Source organism: Pseudochaenichthys georgianus, chromosome 3 (genome assembly GCF_902827115.2).
Source record: "Pseudochaenichthys georgianus chromosome 3, fPseGeo1.2, whole genome shotgun sequence".
Lineage (NCBI taxonomy): Eukaryota > Metazoa > Chordata > Actinopteri > Perciformes > Channichthyidae > Pseudochaenichthys > Pseudochaenichthys georgianus.
Window position 1 is genome coordinate 36,563,086 of NC_047505.1, and position 22,710 is coordinate 36,585,795.

The 22,710-nt window shown below is 39.4% G+C and overlaps 1 protein-coding gene across 3 annotated transcripts in view; it reads left to right on the forward strand.

The window, feature by feature from the left end:
* Positions 1-22,710, forward strand: part of nfat5b (nuclear factor of activated T cells 5b) — a 50,805-nt gene that overhangs the window by 20,269 nt on the left and 7,826 nt on the right. For 2 of the 3 annotated variants that reach the window (XM_034111590.1, XM_034111598.1), the window contains exons 2-10: positions 12,310-12,435; positions 15,372-16,002; positions 17,346-17,532; positions 18,796-18,986; positions 19,187-19,359; positions 20,376-20,510; positions 20,595-20,647; positions 22,031-22,163; positions 22,636-22,701. In XM_034111590.1, coding sequence (XP_033967481.1) covers positions 12,310-12,435; positions 15,372-16,002; positions 17,346-17,532; positions 18,796-18,986; positions 19,187-19,359; positions 20,376-20,510; positions 20,595-20,647; positions 22,031-22,163; positions 22,636-22,701 — 1,695 coding nt within the window. Of the gene's footprint in view, positions 1-12,309; positions 12,436-14,745; positions 14,809-15,371; positions 16,003-17,345; positions 17,533-18,795; positions 18,987-19,186; positions 19,360-20,375; positions 20,511-20,594; positions 20,648-22,030; positions 22,164-22,635; positions 22,702-22,710 lie in introns of those variants that run through there. The other variant, XM_034111603.2, reaches the window with a different exon arrangement.

Consider the following 22,710-nt stretch of genomic DNA (forward strand, 5'->3'; position numbering starts at 1 on the left):
GTTGTGTGTGGATCTCTGCTACTCGGCTACCAGGCCTCGGTGTGGACCCGCAGTCCTCCGACGGTGTGGGTAGAGGTCCTGCTGCTAGGTCGGCAGCCGTCAGCGCGAGACCGCAGAGACCAAAGACCAGACCAGAGACCAGACCAGAAACCAGAGGTGGTGCTAGCTGTCCAGCTAGCCAGCCTCTTCGGAAACCGGCCGGCGGCGTGTGGAGCTCGGCGGCCGGGCCGCCAGCTGTCAGGTCGATGGAAGCGACGCCGGGACCCGAACACGGGTGGATATCTCCCGACAGCAAGAGACACAGTAGAATCAATAGCCCAATATTCTCCTTTTTTCGTTTGTGTCGGAGAGAGTCTGCCAGGAGTGCCAGATGAATGTACTGTATATTACTTGCCGACCATGGCCGAAGTGCTTAATATTCAGCCATGTTGCTGGTCCAAATAATGATGTATCCCCGCGTGTTGTTTTATCAAGGGGGCAAGATCAGTGGTGTAGCCAAACAGAGGCCCGAGATTCAGAGCAACCATCCACAGATAGATCGCTGCCACTGCGCCCGAAATACCCGCCACCATCTTCAAAGTTGAAGTAGTTGACCTTTAACACCACTTATACTCTCAATCTTCTTTATCGTCACCAGTGTGTTGTCTTGTAAGTCAAGTGAATTATGCAGGTAATGGCCAATTAGCTCATGAACCATGCTATTATGGAGTTAGTTTTCATTGTCATTCCGCAGCTGCATTGCAGTTGACATATTTAATACCACACTCTTGACATATAATTAGGTTTTATAAATGCAAAAATGGTTAAGGTAGCACATGATCTCGTTTGGTAGGGCCTTAATCTATTGCTAATGTCTCAGGTTTGCGTGTCATTATGAATAATACCTGATTTGGAACTTTGAAGCGCAAGAAAAATGACATGTAGGGTTGCAACATTAGATTGTTTTTTTATTATCTGCCAATAATAATTTTCTTGAAACCCAGGGGATATTATCAATTTTGATTGCACTTTCAAGAAGATCAGTTGTTTTAGCAATTGCCCAGAGTGACATAGGCTACCGTATGTTATGAGAGGACCAAAGAAGTCAGGTCACATAGTTATAGAGCAGGGGTCGGCAACAGGCGGACCGCGGTCCGGATCCGGACCCAGACGCCGACCTATACGGACCCGGAGCTATAATCAATAAATTAATAGGGGATTTTTCGGCTCCTCCCGCTTTTTTAACGCTGATTTGGGTGACTTGTGTAATTCGTGGAGAACCGAAGAGTTTTCGTTTTGGGGGTGGGGGGAGTCCGTCCGTCAGTCAGTCAGTCTGACTGACGGACAACTTCTCACTTCAAAAAAGAAGAAGAAATCTAGACCGCAAAAATAATTAAACAAGCGAGTACCTGTTTTTCCTGGCCAAGGACAGGTTCAATACACAACACGAGCGTAACGTGTCTTCACGTGGTATATGTCTCGTCTGAAAGGAGTGCTGACAGAGAGCACCGGAACGCCGCTCCAGCCCTTAAAATATTGCAGTACCCATAAGGAGCCGTACACATGCCGCAGTGTTTGCGTGGCTGTGTCTTTAGATGTAAGCACAGTGGCGATCTGTTGTTATTAGCATCTGGTTAGCTAGCTATACTAACGAATTTAAAGCGCTTTTCTACAACCAGGTGGAAGAGAGCTCTCTCCTGAGAGGCTCAAATAACCTCAGCTCAGTGGGGTTAAGGCACACCTTGATATGATCAATAGAGTTATTAATGAGACTAAATGAAAAACAGGTATAAAATACTATATGACAGTAACAAAAAAGTTGTTAAAAATAACAAGAATAGAGTTTAAAATGGGAGTGATTTGTAAAATATCCAAAAAAAATATATGCTTACAGTTCTGTTTCATATTGGTGTTGAGAGATGTATCCATAGATCTCTTAATGTTGCTCTCAAAGTGCACCAGATTGATGCTTTTAACTTCAATATTTTAAAAAAAATCTTCCCGGGGGAGCATGCCCCCAGACCCTCCTAGAGGAGGTTAGGTCCCCCCCCACTTAAATCATGTTCACATGGATAGGATACTACATTTGCACACATCTTGTGTCCATATCTTTCTGTTTTGGTGGTCATGCCACACCGTGCACATGCATGCATACGTGAGTCATGGTGAGATATCTGGATTAAGAGGTTGCTTTTTCTTTGCACAGCATGCAAGAAAGGCCAAATGAATGGGCTGTGATTTTAGTTTTTTTAAGCAGAGGTTGAGTTCAATCATTTGTACGACCCTCGGAGGATGTTGTAAAAATTGAAAGGAAAAAGGTTCCCCACCCCTGCTGTAAATAATAATAAAAACCCTTGATTTTTAACTTAACATTTCTGTCTCCTATTGATCTGAGTATATTATAAAGAATAGCCAGTTAATTGAAGCATTATAGCACAGGCCTTTGTCAGATGGTATATTACGCTGTTTTTTTTCTGCTTCGAATAGTTCTCTCTTTTTTCACCATGCCTGTGTTTGCATCACTGTAACCAATGAGCACCTGCATGTGTATGAGAATGGCCCTGACTCCATGTCGGCCCAGAATTACAAACTCCTGGCAGGACAAGCTCGAGCTCAATTCTTACACTGAATTTAAAAAAAGTGAGTGAGGGACTGCAATATAAGAGGGAAAGAAAGAGAAACTTTAAAACTGTTAAATTGTTATGCTGTGTAAAGACTGATATTGTTCTATAATCGTCTGAAACTGTTAAGTCATGATGTGAAACGGTTAGCAAAGAAAAAGGGACTCTCAAGCTGCTGCTACACTTTATTTTTATTTATCTAAAATTAAGCACTTTTAAGATGCACATATTTTCAAAAGCTATTTTATTTATTTTCTCTATTTTATTTGTAAATGCAGCCCGAGAGGAACATTACACATATCCACAGTATTTACTGTATAGTTCAATGTTAATTGACAATAAATATTGTTGTTTTTGAATTGTACTTTATTTGATTGGCAGTCAGTTGTTGATTACATGCAGATGTTGATAAATCTACGGGTCACTTCAATATATATCACACTAATTCATGAAGCAAGTTAGACATTTTGATGTTCCGGACCTTTGCATGGGGAGATTTTCTCTAACTGGACCTCGTTGAATTTTAGTTGAAGACCCCTGTTATAGAGTGACGAAATCTGGAAGGAGGCAGGGCATGGACTTAGATATACGAGAGAGCAGTTTATTTCCCGTTTTCAAGCAACACTTTTGTTCGCTAATCTGTAAAGGGCTAAAAACAATATTCAGACATAAATACGGTTGAGGGGTTGCCTTTACACGGCTCAATGCAGTACAAACAAAAGCAGAACATTCTGTCATTTAATTACCTGGAGCCATCAAATGTGTGGCATTTCTGCTTAAAAATTAAATGAACCATTCCTTAGTTATCAAAATATGACCCGAAAAAAAATTCTGTCAATCAACAATTGATCTACTGACTGATAGGTACAGTTCTGACTGAATGCATTTGTTTTCTTTGTGTATAATTGTAATATTTTTACTCATTTTAAGCATGTTGGCTTTGAGAAAGTTTCTCATGGATAATTTTCAGGTCCAAAATGTTGGACCCCTAAAGATCTCTTTGTCAGTACATTTTTTGTTGACATTTATACAACCTGTTACATCATAAGGTTGTTGAGAGGAGGCTCACACAGGGAGTTATTTCATAACCTTCAAGAATGCTGTATACCTTTTTATATAAAGTAGTCAAACAATCCATCCTACAGCCCAATGGTTGTGGTATCTCAATATCCTGTGTTTTCATTTATTTGTTCTGAGTCATCTGCTGCTTCCTCAGCAGACTGGCATGCTGGAACAAACAGGTCATTTTCCCCGTGCATCCTGTCATTGTTGGTAATCTTTCTAGCCGTCGTTGTTGAACCAACTCTTTTGATTAATACCTAACCTAATAAGTACCAAATATGCGAGGAAAGTTTCAGCATGTCTCACATTAAGGTGCTGTTTACAACGGAACCGCGAAAACGGACCCCTAAAACGATAACGGGTCCCAAGGTGGATAGATCTACGGACGGAACGCTCTGGGGGGCCAAACGGCTCTGTGTGTACGCCCTATACGATCATTACCTGATAACGATGAAGCCATACCCCGCCTCTCCCCACCTCTGCTGCTCACTCCTGTAGCATGGTCAGTAGCTACTGCTACTGACCATGCTACAGATGTTAGTGCACAATCTACAGCTCCTCTACCACAACCATCGGCAACAAGTGGACATGGAGAACTACATGAACTACATGTTGCTAAATCCACCGCGGAGAATAAACAGAAGGGCAACCTTGCTCGGGGGTCGTCTTCGCTGCTTTTGGTGTATTTTGTGGCGGAAGTACAGAGCCACTTACAGGCCCGGCATATGTACTACAGCGTCTCCAGCGGGTCGCGCGGTCTCATGTGAAGGGACACGTTTATTGAGCCATATCCGTGTGAACAGAAGACTTTTTTGATATCGAATTCGGTTCGTTTGCGTTTCGTTTGCGTTTGCGTTCCTGTGTAAATGGGGCCTAAAAGTAGCAACTTGTGCTTCTACTGGTAATTGATTGATTACCATTGTTGTGGAACAATTAAAACAACTCGCATGAAACTAAAGGTCAATTGCACACTGAAAACTTAAAACATATTTTGTATTTAATTGGCCTGTTAATAATTTATGAACATTTAGAAAATCTGGCTTGGATTGCAGCTTTATTGGTTTTTGGTTAAAAAACTATGTTTTCCTTCTACTATTTCTACTAATTAATCTTCTGTTGTTCCAATAACATTATGAAATACATGTTTCACTCATTCATTTTTTGTCTACATAACTGATTAGGTTAGATAAATAATGTTACAACCATTTAATCAGGATATAATGAGTTTAACAACTAAAATAGTAGACCTACATTTTTAAACTGGATGAGGATCAATTGAAAGTTGATGAAAAGTTAGTTTCGATTTTAAATTTGCATCCAACTTTCAAAACAGGTAGGTAATTACCTAAAAGCTACAGCCTGACTGCTGGTCACAAGACCACAGGTTATTTTATTAAACCTTTATAGCTACTGGAGGTCTGCTGACTACATTATGGTTATTTTAACCTTGTGTGAAGTTTTCCTGCCATAGTGTAAGGTCATGTTTGCTTATAGCCCCCACACACAGTAGAATCTCTGCTTCAAGACAAGTCAAGGCAAGTCAAGGTGAGCCAGGTCTTTATTTGCATACAGCTTTACTTACATTATGTAGGTTAGCGTCTGTTAAGCCTTTTAATATGGCTGTGAATGTAACCTTTAATACCTTGCTCTTATTTAAGTCAACAAAGGCAAGGAAATCATAGGCGCAATATCTATTTAGAAATCATAATTGTCTTTATTTCAATCATTAATCAAACTTTAATTATATTAATCATTGTATTGCTTTGGTAATATTTTGTCTGTCTTCCTCTTCCACTCCTTCATGCATCAGAGTTTGGCAAAATTGGACGTTTTCTTTTTTGGATGAGTTAAATAAGACGTCACCGGCCGAGATGACAACGTTCATTTCTCAGCAAGCCACAACCTGCTTTAATCGACCGAAAAAAACTGCACACCTTATAGACCGGCTACTTGTAAAAGTATTCTTTTATGGCAGAAGTGGAGTTTTGAGCAATAAAATGTCTTTACAACAGGAGATGTATGATTAAATGTTTACTTTACCAGACAATAAACTGTTACAGAAGTCTAACCCAAATGTGGTGAAATAAATTCTTCCTCCTTTTTCCAGTAAATAGCCTAACAAAGGCCAAAACAACTTTCACTCTTTAATTCTTGACCAACTTTATTACCTGTTTACCGTGGGGTTTTCTGACTAAGCAGTAGACATTCCAGACCCTTATTTAGTCTTAATGCCAAATCTTCTTATGTAATTAATGTCTGAACAGTGTACAATAGGCTCAGTCCAGCTCTGGAAGGTGAACTTGAGGAACACATTGTCATAAACCTGGATAATAAAGTCTTAAATGAAGATTGGGAAATGAGGACGGGAATCTGTAATTGATTCTGTTTTGGTCGTGCCATTTCCAGTCCTTTGTTATACACTTTACTGTTCTACTGTGAATTTCTGAATGCCTCAAGATGCAAATGAACCCCCCCCCCCCCCCCCCCCCGTCTCCACTAATTGTTGACCCAACACTAGCTATTTTATCTGTTCATTCACACCTTCTTATCAATAGAGTCAACAGCTTCAATCAGAAATCAGTCCACAAGGTTTCCAAAACAAGACCTCTGATGCCACAAGCTAAAAATGAACTGCAAACAAAGGTTGGCTTGTTTTATTTTGAGTTTTAAAATCTATTTGTGTAGGCCTTACCTGACACATACCGAGCCCTGAACCATTTTACTTTTAGTTATTTTTTAGCGTTTTACATTGCTATATATTGCATGTCACCTTGCAAAATTTAAAAGGAATAGTTAGTCATTTTGGATCAAACTAAATCTATCTAGCAGATCAAAAGACTCATAACACTCTACTGTCTGTAGAAATGAAGCTACCTCTTAGCTTAGCACAAAGACTGAAAACATGGGGGGAAATACAAGTCTGGCTCGGTCCAAAGGTAACGAAATCAGCATACCAGCTCCTCTACAGCTCATTAATAAAGTGTATCGCTTGTTTAATCTGCACAAAAAAACATAAATGTTACGTTTGTCACTTTCCAGACTTTTTTATAGGAGCAGGGATTTTCTGGAGTCTCAGCTGGTTGCCTACAACAAACAACAAATAACACTATAATTAATGAGTTTTATAGGTGCTGGATTTTATAGCCTTCAGACAGAGTCACACTAGCTGTTTTGATGGCGATGTCCTGTAATCCCTCGTGGGTTGGGCAAACTATTTGGCATGAAATGGAAATAAAAACGAAATAACACAAAAGATTATGCAAATAATTTGTAGACTGTGAGAACAAAATTCAACGTTTATTTGATTCGTTTACAGTTTCCAACTAAATGCTGTTAGCATGGCAGCTTGGTGATGCAGTGTGAGTGTGTGTTTGTGTGTGTAGGTTGTTGCTAAAGGCTCTTCCTGTTGCCTCAGCACCGTTTTCCTGAGAGCCGGGCAGAAACTCCTGTGTTGGCACACCAAACATTTAGTTGAACTGTTGTATTATAATGTAGATGGTTAGTATGCGAGTGTCGTCTCCTCTTATTTAAAAGTAAACCAGCAGTCATCGGAGTCATTTCTGGTCACCATTCAGACCCGATTTCATTGGGGTTGTTTTCTAAAAGTTTGGCACATTCTAATGTCTGTGTATAAGCATGGCATTTTTGGGGGAGTGTGCATGTGTGTGAGCTTGCGTGTGTGTTGTCTTCTGTAAATAGTTTGAATTCCTCAGCTTTTTGAAGTCACGCTTTCATGTGAAGCCCAGTGTCTGTTTCATTTTTTGCGTCCACTGGTAAACACGGAGCCAAAGGCAGATGTGTCGTACTGAGAGATTATTGTGTAACAGAATTTGATTATATTTATTTTAATTGTATTTACTTCAAAATAACACAGTTATCCCATTGCTCTGCTGTGAGGATGTTAAGTGCGACCAATGACACTTCTTTGTTTTCAAACCTGACCTGTAGCTGGGTGCTTCGGCCCTCACAGGACACTCATTGGGCTGTTTAGTAAAGACAGGATAGTGGTGGGTGTTTGTTGTAAACTGATGCCTGGAGGTAGTTCCTGGTCACTTCAGGATTATCTGGACTAAAAGAGCTACATGCCACAAACTCTGAGCCTGAGGTAACACATGACTTAGCCGGACTAAAGCCGGGCCGACCTTCACTTTCTCAAATGACTTTAAAACACTTTTGTCCTTTGGCATATTCAATCATAATTATATGGGAAGCTGACCACTGATTCTTAAAAGCCACTCTCAGTTTAGGTTGTTCTTTACCCTGAATTGTGTGCTGACATGTAGCTTGGACCAGGTCCAAAGTACATTCTTCAAGAGCAACTTTCTAAAGAGAACCTGGATTGATGTTGTGAGCAGTTTTTGATTAAACTATTCCCTTCTTTTGTTCACAGTGTTTCAGTGGATTCATAATTTGTAAGTACTTGTAAGATTACCCTCGGGCCTAAGCAGCCTTTACTTGGATATTACAATCAGAACCAAGTTTTTTAAGCTAAAAAAACATATAAATTACGTAATATTGGCTTTGGGTTATTCTAATATTATGCAAGCCCATTGAAGTGTGAAATCGAAGTAGTTTAAAGATAATATCAATTGTCATACCCTGCCTACAAATGCTGTTTCTGGTGCCAATTGAAGATGCCTTTGTGAATCTGATGCAGCGTCCTAGAGTTCAACAGTGTTACACAATGTTAGAGTAATATCAGACATCCTTTGTTAAGTGAGCCTCTCATCTGTGTCTTCATCGAGAATATCCTGACGAATATGATGACAGGATCCTTCCTGAATGCAGCAAGTGTTTAAATGCAATGATGACACCTCCGGTTATAAATGCTGCTATTGTGCAACAGGCTGTAAAGTAACTACTGCAGGACTTTGATTTCAGCATATTTGAGTCATCATGTCTGCAATTACTTGGCATTTATGACAGGCTCTGCAGTCAGAAATAAAGTGTTCTACTTCCTCACTGTCAGCTAATATTAAATGAGTGCAATATAAATGTATTTATTTGTGATAAAATATGAAGATCAAACACTCTAGGAGGAGGACTCTGGTGTGCAGAGCTCTTTTTATTACTTAGTTATGACTCCTTCGGCCTTCGTTATATGAATTGATCAACAGTAAAGTTATATTAAACTGTTTATGCTGTTCTCAAATAATATAATTAAAATATGACTCTTAAAGTATGACAAAATGTTTCAGTAGATATTGATCACAGATAAGGGTTTTTATTAATAATGAAACAGCAAATACATGACTTGTCACAATAACATTCATCAAGTATCAAGAATTCATGATGGCAAAAATATTTACAAATAATCAAGATATGTGTATGTTAATATTATTATATAAGATCTTGGAGGGAATATTTGGTTTTTGATTGGTGTTTTAGGGAAATTGAGAAGTATTTCAGTCATGGCATGAATTCATTGATTTATCCTCACATTTATCCTCACATTACTTGCATATGAGTTTTGGATTTCCTTTCGTGTGGCCTTTCTCATCTGCCGACTTATGTAAAGAAATAGTTTCTGGTCACAGAAGCACCAACCGGATGTTTCACTTCATCTCACATACCTTCACCCCGCCTCCTTATCCATTCATGGTTATCATGTTGTCACTCGACAGTAGGAATGTTTCTGTGACAAGTCTTTCCAGCTCGTAAAGTTCGAAACAACTCCTGCAACAAATCTCCCCTTGAAGGTTCACAAGGGTTATTGCAATATTGAAATGCAATTGGCTGGCATTTTTGGTATTACTATTGTAGGCGTCATTAAATAATACGTTTACATTTGAAGATGATGAATCCTTTAATGACATGATGTGAAAAAGCTACATCTGATTAATTAAATACTGAAAACTTGTCAGCTGGGCTCTTATAATAATAATAATAATATTACTTTGTCAATTTATTACGCACCTCAGAATCACCAGAACAAGAACACGTCATTTATTCCGGGGTGAAATAACGTTGTTTGACTGTCGCACTATTTTGGAAATATTTATATAAACATAAGAAGTTGAAGGAAAAATGTGCAATGAGGATCATTGTAGCTACTTAAACACAGCATCAGTTTAGACAAATGAATAGGGATGTTGTTATCTATAAGTAATGGGCGTGTCAGATAAGATGATATAGTGGTGACTTTTTTTATAGACTTACACAATGTTTGTTCATGTAATAACCTGCATTGTTAAGGCCCAGTTCTTCCCTTGAAATTGGATTTTTCTTTTTCACTTTCAAATTTTCTCTGCATTATCCCACAAGAGCCCCAAATGCTCAGAAGACTTGTCCCCTGATCTGTGTTGCTATGGAGTCCCTGGCAGCCTTCGTGTAGGCTTGGCTGTAAACATTTCAGGGTTGTTGTACATGGTTTGCTGCAGGTGCCAGCAGTTTCTTTCTTACCTTCGCAGCTAAGTATAATCTCCAAGTTGACTTGGCTTACCCTTATTTTCCCCATCACTTTTTGTTCAATCATATTTCAGCAAGTTCAATGAAGCCACTTAAGGACTCTTTTTAACACATGGGCTTTTCTTTTGCTTAATTTCTGCTTGACGGGATTCCACATGACAATACCACTAACCTGTTGAGCCAGTTGAAGTACAGAAAAGGGTCGGGGAGCACAGTAAACAAGACAGGGAGAGGGAAAGAGGTAGGTTGAGTGGAGGAGGGGGACAGAAGGGGAGTTAATTCAGTCACTCAGCCAAAAAAACAGTGCCACGCCCCAGGTGCCAGGGCTAGTAAGAGCAAGCAGCAGGAATGTGAGGGAATTGAATGGGAGTGTAAGTCCTGCCATTCACATGGTGAGTGCTTTCTTTTTTCACCTTCAACCGGCACTACTTACCATATAAACATAGCACTAGGTATGCTTAGGGTATAAAGAGCACAAATATTAAGTGTTTGGTTCAAAATAATGATGGGGTTGCCACTTTTTTTATTAAGTTGATAGTCATCAAATAGCATGGATAGACCTAATCAAAACGATCACATGTGCATGGTCAGGCTTTAATCTGTTATGATGATAATCACAGAAGGACAGAAAATGTAAGGTTTTCCTCAGTGGTCTGCACAACATGGCTTGAGTCTAAAGTTAAAATCAAAACATCACGTGATGCAGAGTTTGTTCAGTTTATTTCCCAGCAAAAAGGACTGACTTTTGTACGTCTCCTGTGTGAAAGGGACAGTGTTTTGTCACGTGTAAATAAAGAATTGCACTTGGGAAACAAATATGCCGCAAAAAAAAAAAAAATGTCAGTCTTAGAAACGTCAAGGAACTGTGGAAACACTTTGAACAGGCCAGCCAGTGATTCAAGACCACTGCTCCGAGAGAAGAGTACATATTTTCTGTCTGTGCGGTTGGCAATCTGTTTACTGGAAGTGCTGCTCAGTCTGAGCACATGTTGCTGCATGTGCAGTCAGTCAGTGAGCCCCAAGAAGACTTCAGAGTTAGCAGGGGCAGAGAAAGTGTTTTCGTGGAGGTTGTGGCGGGCGTTTGTGTGTATGTGCATGCATGTGTGTCTAAGATTTTGTTTGGAGAACTTAGCAAATAACCAGCAAAACCACACTAGAATCCTGTGCGTATCTGAGGTTCAGTGTGACTTATATGAGTTTGCTGAGTCCAGATTTAAGCTCCCTTTCTGGGAACCAGCATTCCCTGCTCTTCTAAAGCGAGCTGTAGGAGACTGGAGGGCTTTGGGAATCAAGAGGCATGGGCTGGTTTCAGTATGTCCCAGGTTTGTCTATTGTACACAGCGAGTGGTAACAATGGGAGGGTTAAGTATCTGATATACACACCGAACCCTGGGACTCAGCTGCAAGTAATTAAAGCTGGCAGTTGGCAGAGAAGAGAGTCAGGCGACTGTAATGGCCGCTGTGAGTTCATACCATAATATTTGGATGATGAATCAAGCTGCTAGTAAATGTGTTGTAATGCTGTTGACCCAAGGCTTTCTCCCCTAACCCAATCCTGTTGGCCATGAGGGAGGCACAGAGAGGAGAGAGAAAGGCTTTGTACCACCCTGCAGGCTGTTGGTAAAAAGACGTGCAGTTTATTCCGTACACAACAACTTTTAGATTTTACTTCAGTGCTCTCTTCTTTTTCTCCTTTTTTCCATTCGGTTTGGTCCTCCTCAATGTGTAAGCAGAGCCCGAATTCACCATTTTAGCTTTCAATAATTCATAAAGAGAAGATGTAGATCACATAGGGCCACTATTTAATTTAGGAAATTACATTTTTTTAATTGTTATATATATATGTGGCATGATTCTTGCAGATATGCAGCCTCTGGGAGAGTTTAGTAAAGTAAAGAAGATGAAATATAAACCTGTTTGGCATCATCCTGCATGTTTTTCAATGGACATCAATCTGCATTGCGATCATTATTTTGTCATTTATTAGGTTCGTTGCCAAAGGTTTGTTCTTACACTGTAAGAACAAACGTCACAATGTTCTTACAACATCAACCTTAATAGAACTTCTGAGAAAAGAATGACTCAACACAACATACACTCATGTCATTTTAACTTCTGCAAAAGTCATTGAGCTGACATTTGTGAATCATAATTCTCATTTAATCAACACAAGCTGTCTGGTTCATGTAAGTATGTCACCTTATCATTATTTTTACATGTCCTATATCTCTCTCAACAGAATCAGCGTATGAACTTCTTCCCAAGGAGCTACAGTTGCCTTTCTCCACTCAGCAGAAGCCAAAAATCATGAGTCAAAAGAGCGGCGGAGAGGCAGGGCCTCCCCCTTCAGCTGCTGTTGCATCAGGTAGGATCCCACTCCTATTATTTGTATGTCTCCTCTGTGAGCAAGATGGACCCCCCAAAAAAGAAAGCAAAACAGTCTACATCTGTTGGCAAACAAACACCTGCATATGACAGTCTGTTGCTCTATGATCCTCATGTCAGTCCCAAAAACTGAAAAAAACTACTGTGTAAAAAGGAAGTTGCATAATTGGAGTAAAGTCAGCTCAAAATGCCCCCCCGTCTGTACAGTATGGTCTGTAGATTGTGGTCATAAGTATTGACATGCAGTCCATGCACTGAAGGTTTGGATACTATTTAGATTCCTCTACCTTTTTCCTTTGTGATCCGACTGTAACAAATATTATTAGTTTAAACCGCACACAGAACCCAATAATGATGAGAGAGCCCAACAGAGCTTAATATTGAAAGTGCTGCATACTCAGAACTAAATACTTGGTGGGATTTTAACAGCTTTCTTTTATTTCTTAAGTTTTTTGGGATGAGAATTAGGAAGCTTTGAGTGGCTGTAATCACCTTGTTGACCATTTTGCATTTTCAATGTGGAGTTGTTGAGAAAACAGTCAGTGAAGTTCAAAAGTCCAATAAATCCAATTTAAGGTGTGGCCGGTTATTGTGGTTGATAATCTGGTTTAAAACTTCCGAAAAGAGCTAACATCCTGATTATTATGCCTGCAGTGTGGTCACATAAGAAAGGCTCATTTACAACTTTAAAATAGTGTCAGTATCGTGTTGTGATTGGACAGTATTTTTTTAAACAAATATTTTACCATTGGAAAGGTAGGTTAAATCAAATCAAATCAAGTTTATTTATAAAGCACATTTTAAAATAACTTTCGGTCGCGCCAAAGTGCTGTACATGAATAAAAAATATACGGAACATATTGCAATTTGTAGCATTTAAGTTAAAAACAACAAATATAAAGGCAGACACAGTTAAAATACAAAATGAAAAATGTCATGCTCTGCTCACTTTTAAAAGGCCAGAGAGAAAAAGTGTGTTTTTAGAGAGGATTTAAAAGCCCCTAGTGTCTGGGCCGACCTCACAGGTAAGGGCAGAGTGTTCCAGAGCCTGGGACCAGCTGGTTAGGCATTTAACTATAATAAGCAGTTTAATGCTGAGGTAACAAAATCACAAAACAAGATGTGTTTACAGTATAGAAGACGTCTTAAGTTATAAGGAGACTGAGCCTATGTCTCTGTCAGGAAATGGTCAAGAGACACTAATTCTGCGTCAACTCTCTTCAATTTTTTATTTGACCTTTCACATTTTCATTGTGACTGCTTGGCCAGTCTCCCAATTGGCAAATGATTAAAGAAAAATAGGATGTGTGCTAAAGGGTAGTAATCCAACAGTTTAGTGGACATACATGTCCGCAAACGTAAAGGCTTTAGTCAAAATCAATTAATTGTAGAGAGATAAAAAAAAAAAAATCTTTTAATTTCCCCAAATTCCCAAATGGTTTTCAGAAGAAAAGCTTAAGATTTAAAATATAAAAAATAAATGACAGTGTAGCTGTTTTGCTCTGCTCCCCATTGAAGCATCAAGGCATTAGAGTGAGTTTCAGTAAATCCATGGACTTCAGTGCTCCATTACAGCCACTTGCAGCGCTCTGACCTGTCGGAAAAATTTGGTCTGTAAAAGGAAAAAGGTGAAGTATATTTTACTTTACATGGAACTATAAGTTTAAATGAAAACTGAAAATAACATCATCTGGCTTTTATGTCTTTGTTAACGTTTCATTTCAAATATATGTTTCTTTAAACATACTTCTCATTTATAAATATTGTGCTTAGCAACACAGGGTTTCAATCATTTGCAGCACTGCTAAATACAAATAGGGTATATTGCAAAAAAACATTCCACCTCTCAAAAGCAGAAATAGCACTGGACATCCAATGTCATTCGAGTATTTGGTCTTATATTTAAGTTGCTATTTTAGGTTTTGTTGGTCTCTGATCATGTATATGACTTTGTGTTTTGATACTTGCTCAAAATGACACTACCTTCATTCTTTTTATGTGCCTCTTTTTCTTTACGATTGTGTGTTTTGCAAACTAATGAGTCACCAAACAATGCAGAATGTCAACAGCAGTCTAACTCCTTTTTACTATCTGCAACTTAACCAGACTTTTCCCCACTCTTCATCTAGTTCATTATAACTATTTGAATGCTTTTGAAATCACAGTGTATGTCAGCATGCTGGAGCAACAGTTTTGAAAAACAAAAATACCCTGTGTTATTTTTCTTTAAAAAAATTTGAATACATTTTAACTCCTATTGCTCATTCCCTGTCTCGTTTTTATATTCCAGGAAGTTCCCTCTGAAGCAGGGAGTGTCTGCATATAAAATGGTCTGCAGTTCTCTGCTTCATAGGTCAGAAGCTTGTTTATTTTGTCTCTGTGGCTACGTTCAGTCCCAACTAAATGAACTTTTGTAGCAGAAAAAAAGAAAACAATTAAAAGTAAAAGCTCCGAAAAATTGGCATGCTACATATTTGTACATATAACTGTTTTGAACTTGCCTCTCCATTTCATCATTTTGGCAAAGTTTTTAGTTGAACACGAACAAAACGCTAATATTAATGATAAATTAATTCCGTTTTTTGTTGCAAATTAGTTAATCCACAAGCAGTTTTTGTGTACATTTTTTTCTAAATAAGGGGCATGGTTTTTTTATCCCGTTTTTTGCCCCTTTTTAGCCGCACCGATACTGCGCTTCACATACTGCACATTTACAAATCCTCAGACATCGCCAGCACCACAGACACACACATTCAAGATCTAATGAAAAGGGGGAGATTTTAATTGGATGAATCTAAAATTGCTAAAAAAGGCAATAAACCAAAGCAATCATGAAACAAATTGCTGCTTAAATGGGACTGCTAGCCAACACTGGTTGAGAGGCCTTTATTCACTGTCTAATTATTTGCACTGTAGATGCCATGTCCTCCTCTGTGACCATGGAAGGCCCCCGCAGTGCTTTTCCCACCTCTTCCAGCCCCACCATGCATTCCAGCGCTTCGGCCACTGACCGGAACGCGGTGCACGGCGGCAATGTTGACCCGGAGGACTGCAGGAGTAGCAGAGTAGTTCCAGAGGTTGTGGGAGCAGAAGGTGGGAATGGCAACAGCAGCAATGGTGGTAACTGCAGAGGCAGCAGTGAGCAAGGAGGAGGAAGAGGAGTAACATCCCAGGAGGCACAACTACATCACCAGATGACCCCATCGAAGCGCCACACTGTACTGAATATTTCGCCGCCTCCGCAAGACCTGTTTGATACCAGCCAGATGTCCTGCCAGGATGAAACATCCCTGGACTCAGAGCAGAGTAACAGCATTTGGATGGAGGACTCTCTGTCCAACTTTAGCATTATGAGCACTGTCTCCTACAATGACAACACAGAGGTGCCAAGGAAGTCCCGCAAACGTACCCCTCGGCAGAGGCCTGGTCCCAAGTCTCGGCCAGCAGGGGAAACCAGCATGGACGTGTTTGATGCAGACAGTGCCAAAGGGCCACACTTTGTCCTGTCACAGCTCGGCCCTGACAACAAGACGGGATCCAAAGGAAGGTTTGTATGACGAATAGTTTTATGATATACGATCACTTCGATGTGTATGATTTTAGTGTACATGTCATGCTCCTCTATATCTTTGACAAAGGATGCTATGATTGTGTACAGATGGTTGAAGGAATTGGTCAATTACAAAAGAAGGAGTTTTAAGGTTAAACGTAAGGACAGCACAAGCTTGCAGGTCAAAGTTTCTGAAACTCTACTGGAGGGTTATAAGGATGGTGGTAGAGATCATTCTAAAACAATGCTCAGAAAACTCTAGAATGTATTTAACTGGAATCACATCTGGTGACTGGTAAAGCCATAGCTATGACTTTTGTGCTCATTAGATAAATAATTTCTTCAACATTCAATCAACCAATTCAGTGGAGTCCCCTGCCTTGTACACATCTGCATGTATTGCGTTTCCTCACTTATTTACTGTAATATGTATCCCAGCAAAGAAAACAAGGACTCCACTTAATGCAGGATGTTGCTTGAGTAGTACATTGATTTGTATGCATTTAATATTCTCCTAGCGCTAACTTTACGCTCTTAATTAAGTCATTCATTTCGTTACCATTGTCCGAAGGGCCCTTGTGGATAATCTCATAGAGCACTCATCAGTATAGGCATTATTAGGAAATCACTCATGGCACAAACAGATGGAAATCTTCAGCAAACTACTGTGGCTCTAAATATCCCACCACCCTTTGAATGAAGAAGAGCGGTCAGATCAGAGGAGAGGGAGGGGCAGGATACTGAAGTACAAACAATGGTCGGCCACAGTGAATCAGAGCCTCGCTCAAAGACCTAGGATAAGCAGAGCCGATTAAATAAACAGATAACTCTGAACGCTTTAAGAGATGGGCATTGAATATGCCTGGTTGATGCTCAAAGCATCTTGGGGGCTGGAGGGCGAGTGGTTTCTGAATAAATAGGTACATACGTAAGTTGCATTCATTCTAAACATCTTCCACCACAAAATGTGAAGATGCCAGCCGGGTTGCACTAATTGTTTCAAATACTTGTATTGAGAAGAAGCATACAAGTGTAATCAATAGTACAGACTTCTTTGGGGTGGAAATCGTGCTTCTTTTTTTCAACATAGAAGACAAACAAGCCAACAAGAAATAATAAAGAAAAAACATAGCATGACAGGAATACCATACTTAATGACATACATAGTCATAGTGGGAAAGAACATACAAAATAGTATATATAATACAAATAAATAAACTTAAAGGGTGCAAATGAGCCCAGACTACCCCCGGTTGCACTAATTAAAATAAAATGTATTTAATATGTTAGAATTAGGAGTAATCTGCTGGTGTCTCTGTCAAACCGAATCTTCATTGCAGCTCTGATGATCCTCAGACAACTCACCACAAAGGAGGCGCGCTGTCGATGCAATTCCCACAGAAGAGTGAGGGGAAGGAGCTGAAGATCGTTGTGCAGCCGGAGACTCAGCACCGAGCTCGATATCTGACTGAAGGCAGCAGAGGGTCCGTGAAGGACCGCACTCAGCAGGGCTTCCCTACTATTAAGGTAACCTTGAAACAGCCTCCAAAATGAACTCTGTAGTCCATGCCTTTACTTAAGGTTAATGGTTGGGGTAATGCCAGGGGCTTTGAAATATGTTCCTGAAAGATTTGCTATTTTAAGAGCCATAGGAGCAGTGGGGCAATAAAAAGGTTGAATATGCTCATGGTAGAATAGTTAAGGTCACAGTGTAAAAGAGTCTTTTTCTGGAGGCTAATATGCTCAATAGGGAAGACCGAATCACATTTCATTTCCAGCCCAAATGGAGACTGGTAATATAAATTGCTTGTCAATTTTGTACTATATAAGTAGAGAGAAGTGGGTCCTGTTCCAAACATTAAACATATACAGTACTTCATGTTTCACTTGTTACCACCTGCATTTCATTTCATTTCATTTCATTTCAAACCTTTATTTAGACAGATAGGTCCCTTGAGATCATGGATCTCTTTTACAAGGGAGACCTGCATCAATTTAGTTCCACATGAAACATAAAAACAACATAAAAACAAACAATAGAGGACATCATATTTACATATTCACCAACACTTACAAACACCCATAGACTAGTGTCAGAAAGCATCTCGTGCAGACGTGCCTTAAAAACATTCAGAGAAATAAAATTGCTCAATTTTTATTTGGAATGTAGGCTGTTCCAAGCAAGTGGAGCTGCGCACATAAAAGCCGTCTTACCTAAGACAGTCCTCACTCTTGGCACATCTAACAAGACCACATCCTGCGATCTCAGACAATAGCTCAGGTAATTGGCAGGTGCATACATGAGGAACAATTAATAATACTTTTGAGTTGTGGTGTAAGGTGTTTCTACAAAAGCTTTATGGCAATTACCTCGATATATTTTGTATATATATGATTTGATTATTATGAATGTCAGTCCTTTGTATCCTGAGGTGATTTGGAGATGAATCTGGGCCCAGAGCATTGTGGGTGCTACTGAATAAGTTACTGTGTATACTGTCAGGGCTTGTGAAGAGCAAGAGGACCCTGATGTAATAATATAATGGTCAGACAAGGTAACATCAGAAGGTAACAAATACATGTCTGCTTTTTAAAAGGCTGACTCGATTGCACAAGAGGGTAAGCTGGTAAACAAACTGAGAATACAGGACACAAGAGGCTGAATTGCTAAATGAGAAAATGTATAAATGCACTCTGGGTGCATTTGCTGGATAGGTAGAGAATCATCTGTGTGAAACATGTTTGATGGTCCTATAATTTAAACTTTTGTTTGTCTTTTGTTTCATACAGCTGGAGGGAGTGAATGAGCCAGTGGTTTTGCAGGTGTTTGTGGGTAATGACACCGGGCGCGTTAAGCCTCATGGTTTTTACCAAGCGTGCAGGGTGACCGGCCGCAACACTACCGCCTGCAAAGAGGTGGACATCGATGGCACCATTGTCATCGAGGTGTCCCTGGATCCAAGCACTAACATGAAACTAGCGTAAGCCATTTTCTTTTACATTAAAAGTGGGTTGTTTTCTTCTTCTTTTAATATATTATACAACAAATAAAGTGTTCTTTGTTTGTGCCCTTCATATATAATTCAAACCAATTGCTTAATAAAACAACTGCATAATCAGGCAAATAATTTCTTATGGCACACTTTCAAGTTGTTTAAACTAACATGGCGTCTCTGTGCAGGGTGGACTGTGTTGGGATCTTGAAGCTCCGTAACGCTGATGTCGAGGCTCGCATTGGTGTTGCGGGATCAAAGAAAAAGAGTACACGTGCACGGCTGGTGTTTAGGGTCAACATCCCCCGTGCAGATGGATCAGTGCTCACTCTGCAGACCCCTTCTTCTCCAATCCTGTGTAGTAAGTCTGTCCCCTTATATTTCTCTCTGTGGAAATGCTGTTAATGCTGTTATAAATAAAGGTATAGGAACTGTTTCACTTGAAGGAAGAGGCTAAATAGACAGCTGACCTGTAATCAATGTGTGTCTGTAATCTTCTGTTTATAATATCTCAGCCTATGATGTTAATTATTATAGGCTGAGCTTTTCAAAACAGAAGAGGTCCTGTTTCCAAAGCTGAATCCTGCCCCGAGGTCAGGATAATTCGTCTTTTTAGGACCACATTTGAGGAGAGTGTGTACAGATCCCCTCAGAGCCGAGTGTTATGTAATAATGCATACAGTATGAGGGTGTGGTTGGTTTCATAAACAGTTAAGACGCTTAAGGCTATGAGAAAGTTTCTGTGTAAGAGGATTTGGATTAGGGAGAACTGCTGCGAGAGAGACACAGGGGAGAAAGAGAAGGAGAGGAGGAAACAATAGACGTGTGAGGACCTCTATTGTGTGCACAGAGCTAGCGTGCAATCCAGGGAAATATGTTTACAAAACCCCCCAGAAATTGCAATCCCCCGCTTGGCATCCAGAATACTAAAAAAGATTTGGGAAATGTTTGGCTGGATTTGAGCTCCAAGATTGTTCAAAGTTGTTATTGCCCTTTTCAAGGCCTGTGAGATATAGCCAGTATTTAAGTTTTATGAAAACACATCAAATCATCCGGTTGCCTGCAGTTCTTGTATAAAACATTGAATTTGGTTTTAATAAAACATTATAGGATGTTTTTTAGTCTTATATTGCAAGTCTGTTTTTGTGTCAGATTACAGACATAACTACAGTGGCAGTTTAATCGTTTTTCAAAGTTTTGTCAGATTTTTTTGTTATCCAATTATCATTAAATGTATTACTTTGCGACATTTTTAACATCATACATTATTGGATAAAACACATTTAATCCAATAGGCTCTTTTTGTCTCTTTTTAATAAACCTGGGTATGTTTGATGAACAATAATAAGTGACCCAAAATATCTGCTCTGTTTCCAGCTCAGCCTGCAGGAGTGCCTGAAATCCTGAAGAAGTCACTACACACTTGTTCAGTGAGAGGTGGAGAAGAGGTCTTTATTATTGGAAAAAACTTTCTTAAAGACACCAAAGTCATATTTCAGGAGAATATCTCTGGTAAGAATTATTATTTTTTATAAAACGATTTTCTTCCATACATTATTGTCCTCCAGTAAACATGGCATCTTCTCTCTGTTCCAGACGATAAATCCTGGAAGGCAGAGGCTGAAATCGACATGGAGTTGTTTCACCAGGTAAAATGCCATTGCTCGTGTTATTTTTGTACTGAATGATTGATTTGAATGACTAATCAGCAGAGCAGATGGAAGCAGTCCTTTCAGATTTGTCTGGGGCTTTAGATGTAATCATCTTAAATGTGCTGCCCGTTCAAAGGTTTGAGTAGTCTCATTGTGCTCTGACCTAATTACACTCATTCTGAGAGGCTAAACTGATTGTGTCTCAACAGTCCAGTTTAAACCTTTGCCCCTGATAAAGAAAATGGTCCAAAGTAGATGAGTTGATGAATCTGTAGTTGATAGTAAATGCTCTAAACCAGTGTTTCTCAAACTTTTTCATACCAAGGACCACTTAACCAATAAAAAACACTCGCGGACCACCTAACTCCACAAATATAAAAAACACATCGTTTTTCTAGAACAGATTACAAATCGCCTGAAAATGGTACAAACAAGTGGCAACATGTGGGATGAAGGTGTTGCGATGGGCTATTTCATGCAATCGAAAGTGAAACTTAAGCTCGCTCCATTGCGGAGATATACCCGCGAGGGTGCGGAAAACTTAAATATATTTATTTATTTCAATTATGAAATGTTACCAATATACTCACGGACCACTAGGGGGCGCTCATGGACCACCAGTGGTCCGCGGACCACACTTTGAAAAGCACTGCTCTAAACTCATTGGATTTAGTTTTTTGTTAAAGATACCGTTTTTTTCAAACATTCCCAGTGTTGTTTGGGTTCATTGTTTCTGACTGGGGTGTATCTGTGGTGTAACAAACATATTGAATGCATTTCCTAACTAAAAAACATTTCAGCACTGTTGAAGTTGGCTAATGGCCTTTCTTATGAGGAAATGCTACAATTGTATAAGCTTTGCTGCCACCTGTTGATATGAGAGAGTCATTAAACTGAGGGATGCAGGCACTCGGTCAATATGGCCATATTTGGTTGGCCCAATCACAAAGTGAGAATATTGTGATTATATGAACTACATGATGATAATAACTGATTTGCATTTTAAGAACCATCATGTAAAAAAGATGAGCAGGTTTCATGCAAAAACCTTAGATATTTCCCTTTTTGATAAAGAATTAATTTACAAGACAAATCTTTATACCTTAATGCAGTCATCACTGTGTAAATCTAATCTTCTCATTCTTTATCTCCACTACAGTAAATGCTGTATAACATCCTGCAGAAATGTGTATTGCATCACCCCTATGCCCATGATTGTTAGGGAACAAGATACAAACAAAGTGTTGACCTGCTCGTTCTCATATTGCTTTTCAATATATTGTCAACATGCTCTTATCAACCCTTTGAATCATGATGCTGTTAGATCAACTGTTTTCATAACTTTTTGCTGACTTTTCTTTAATGATGGCCCCTCTATAGAATCATCTGATAGTGAAGGTTCCTCCGTACCAAAACCAAGCCATCACCTCCCCTGCGTGTGTGGCAATATATGTGGTGACGAATGCTGGGAGATCCCATGATGTTCAGCCGTTTACTTACACTCCAGATTCAGGTTCGTTTTCAATTTCAGTTGATTTAATAAATCGGACAACGTTTTTCATCTGGCTTTTTTGATAGGCCACTGATGGGGAGACCATGTCTTATTATACTATAGCATGTGAACTTGTGATTACTATAACTATTTATATTAATTATTAACTATACTTGTTAGAATTACTGGGTGGCACCCATTGAGAACACCCAACACTTACAATTTCATAGGATCAGAACAAATAATATTAGCAATCATTAGCAATATATTTCAAGTGCACAAAACACAGCCCATTTCTAAACAGGAATCCAAAGTCATCCATCTTCAACACTCTTTTATCGGCACTCTTTGATTGTAAGGTCTGCAAAAAACGCTACTCATACTAAACTTTGAAAGATGTGCTCATCAAAGTAACCAAATTATTATTTGGAACTGGTTGTTGTGGTTGTGTGGGCTCAAAGAGATAAAACTCTGTTTTTGTTTTTCCTTGTAGCAATAAATGATGTTGCCGTGAAGAAAGAGGCGCCTTCTCCAGTGAATACTTGTTCATTTGATGAAGGTTTTTATT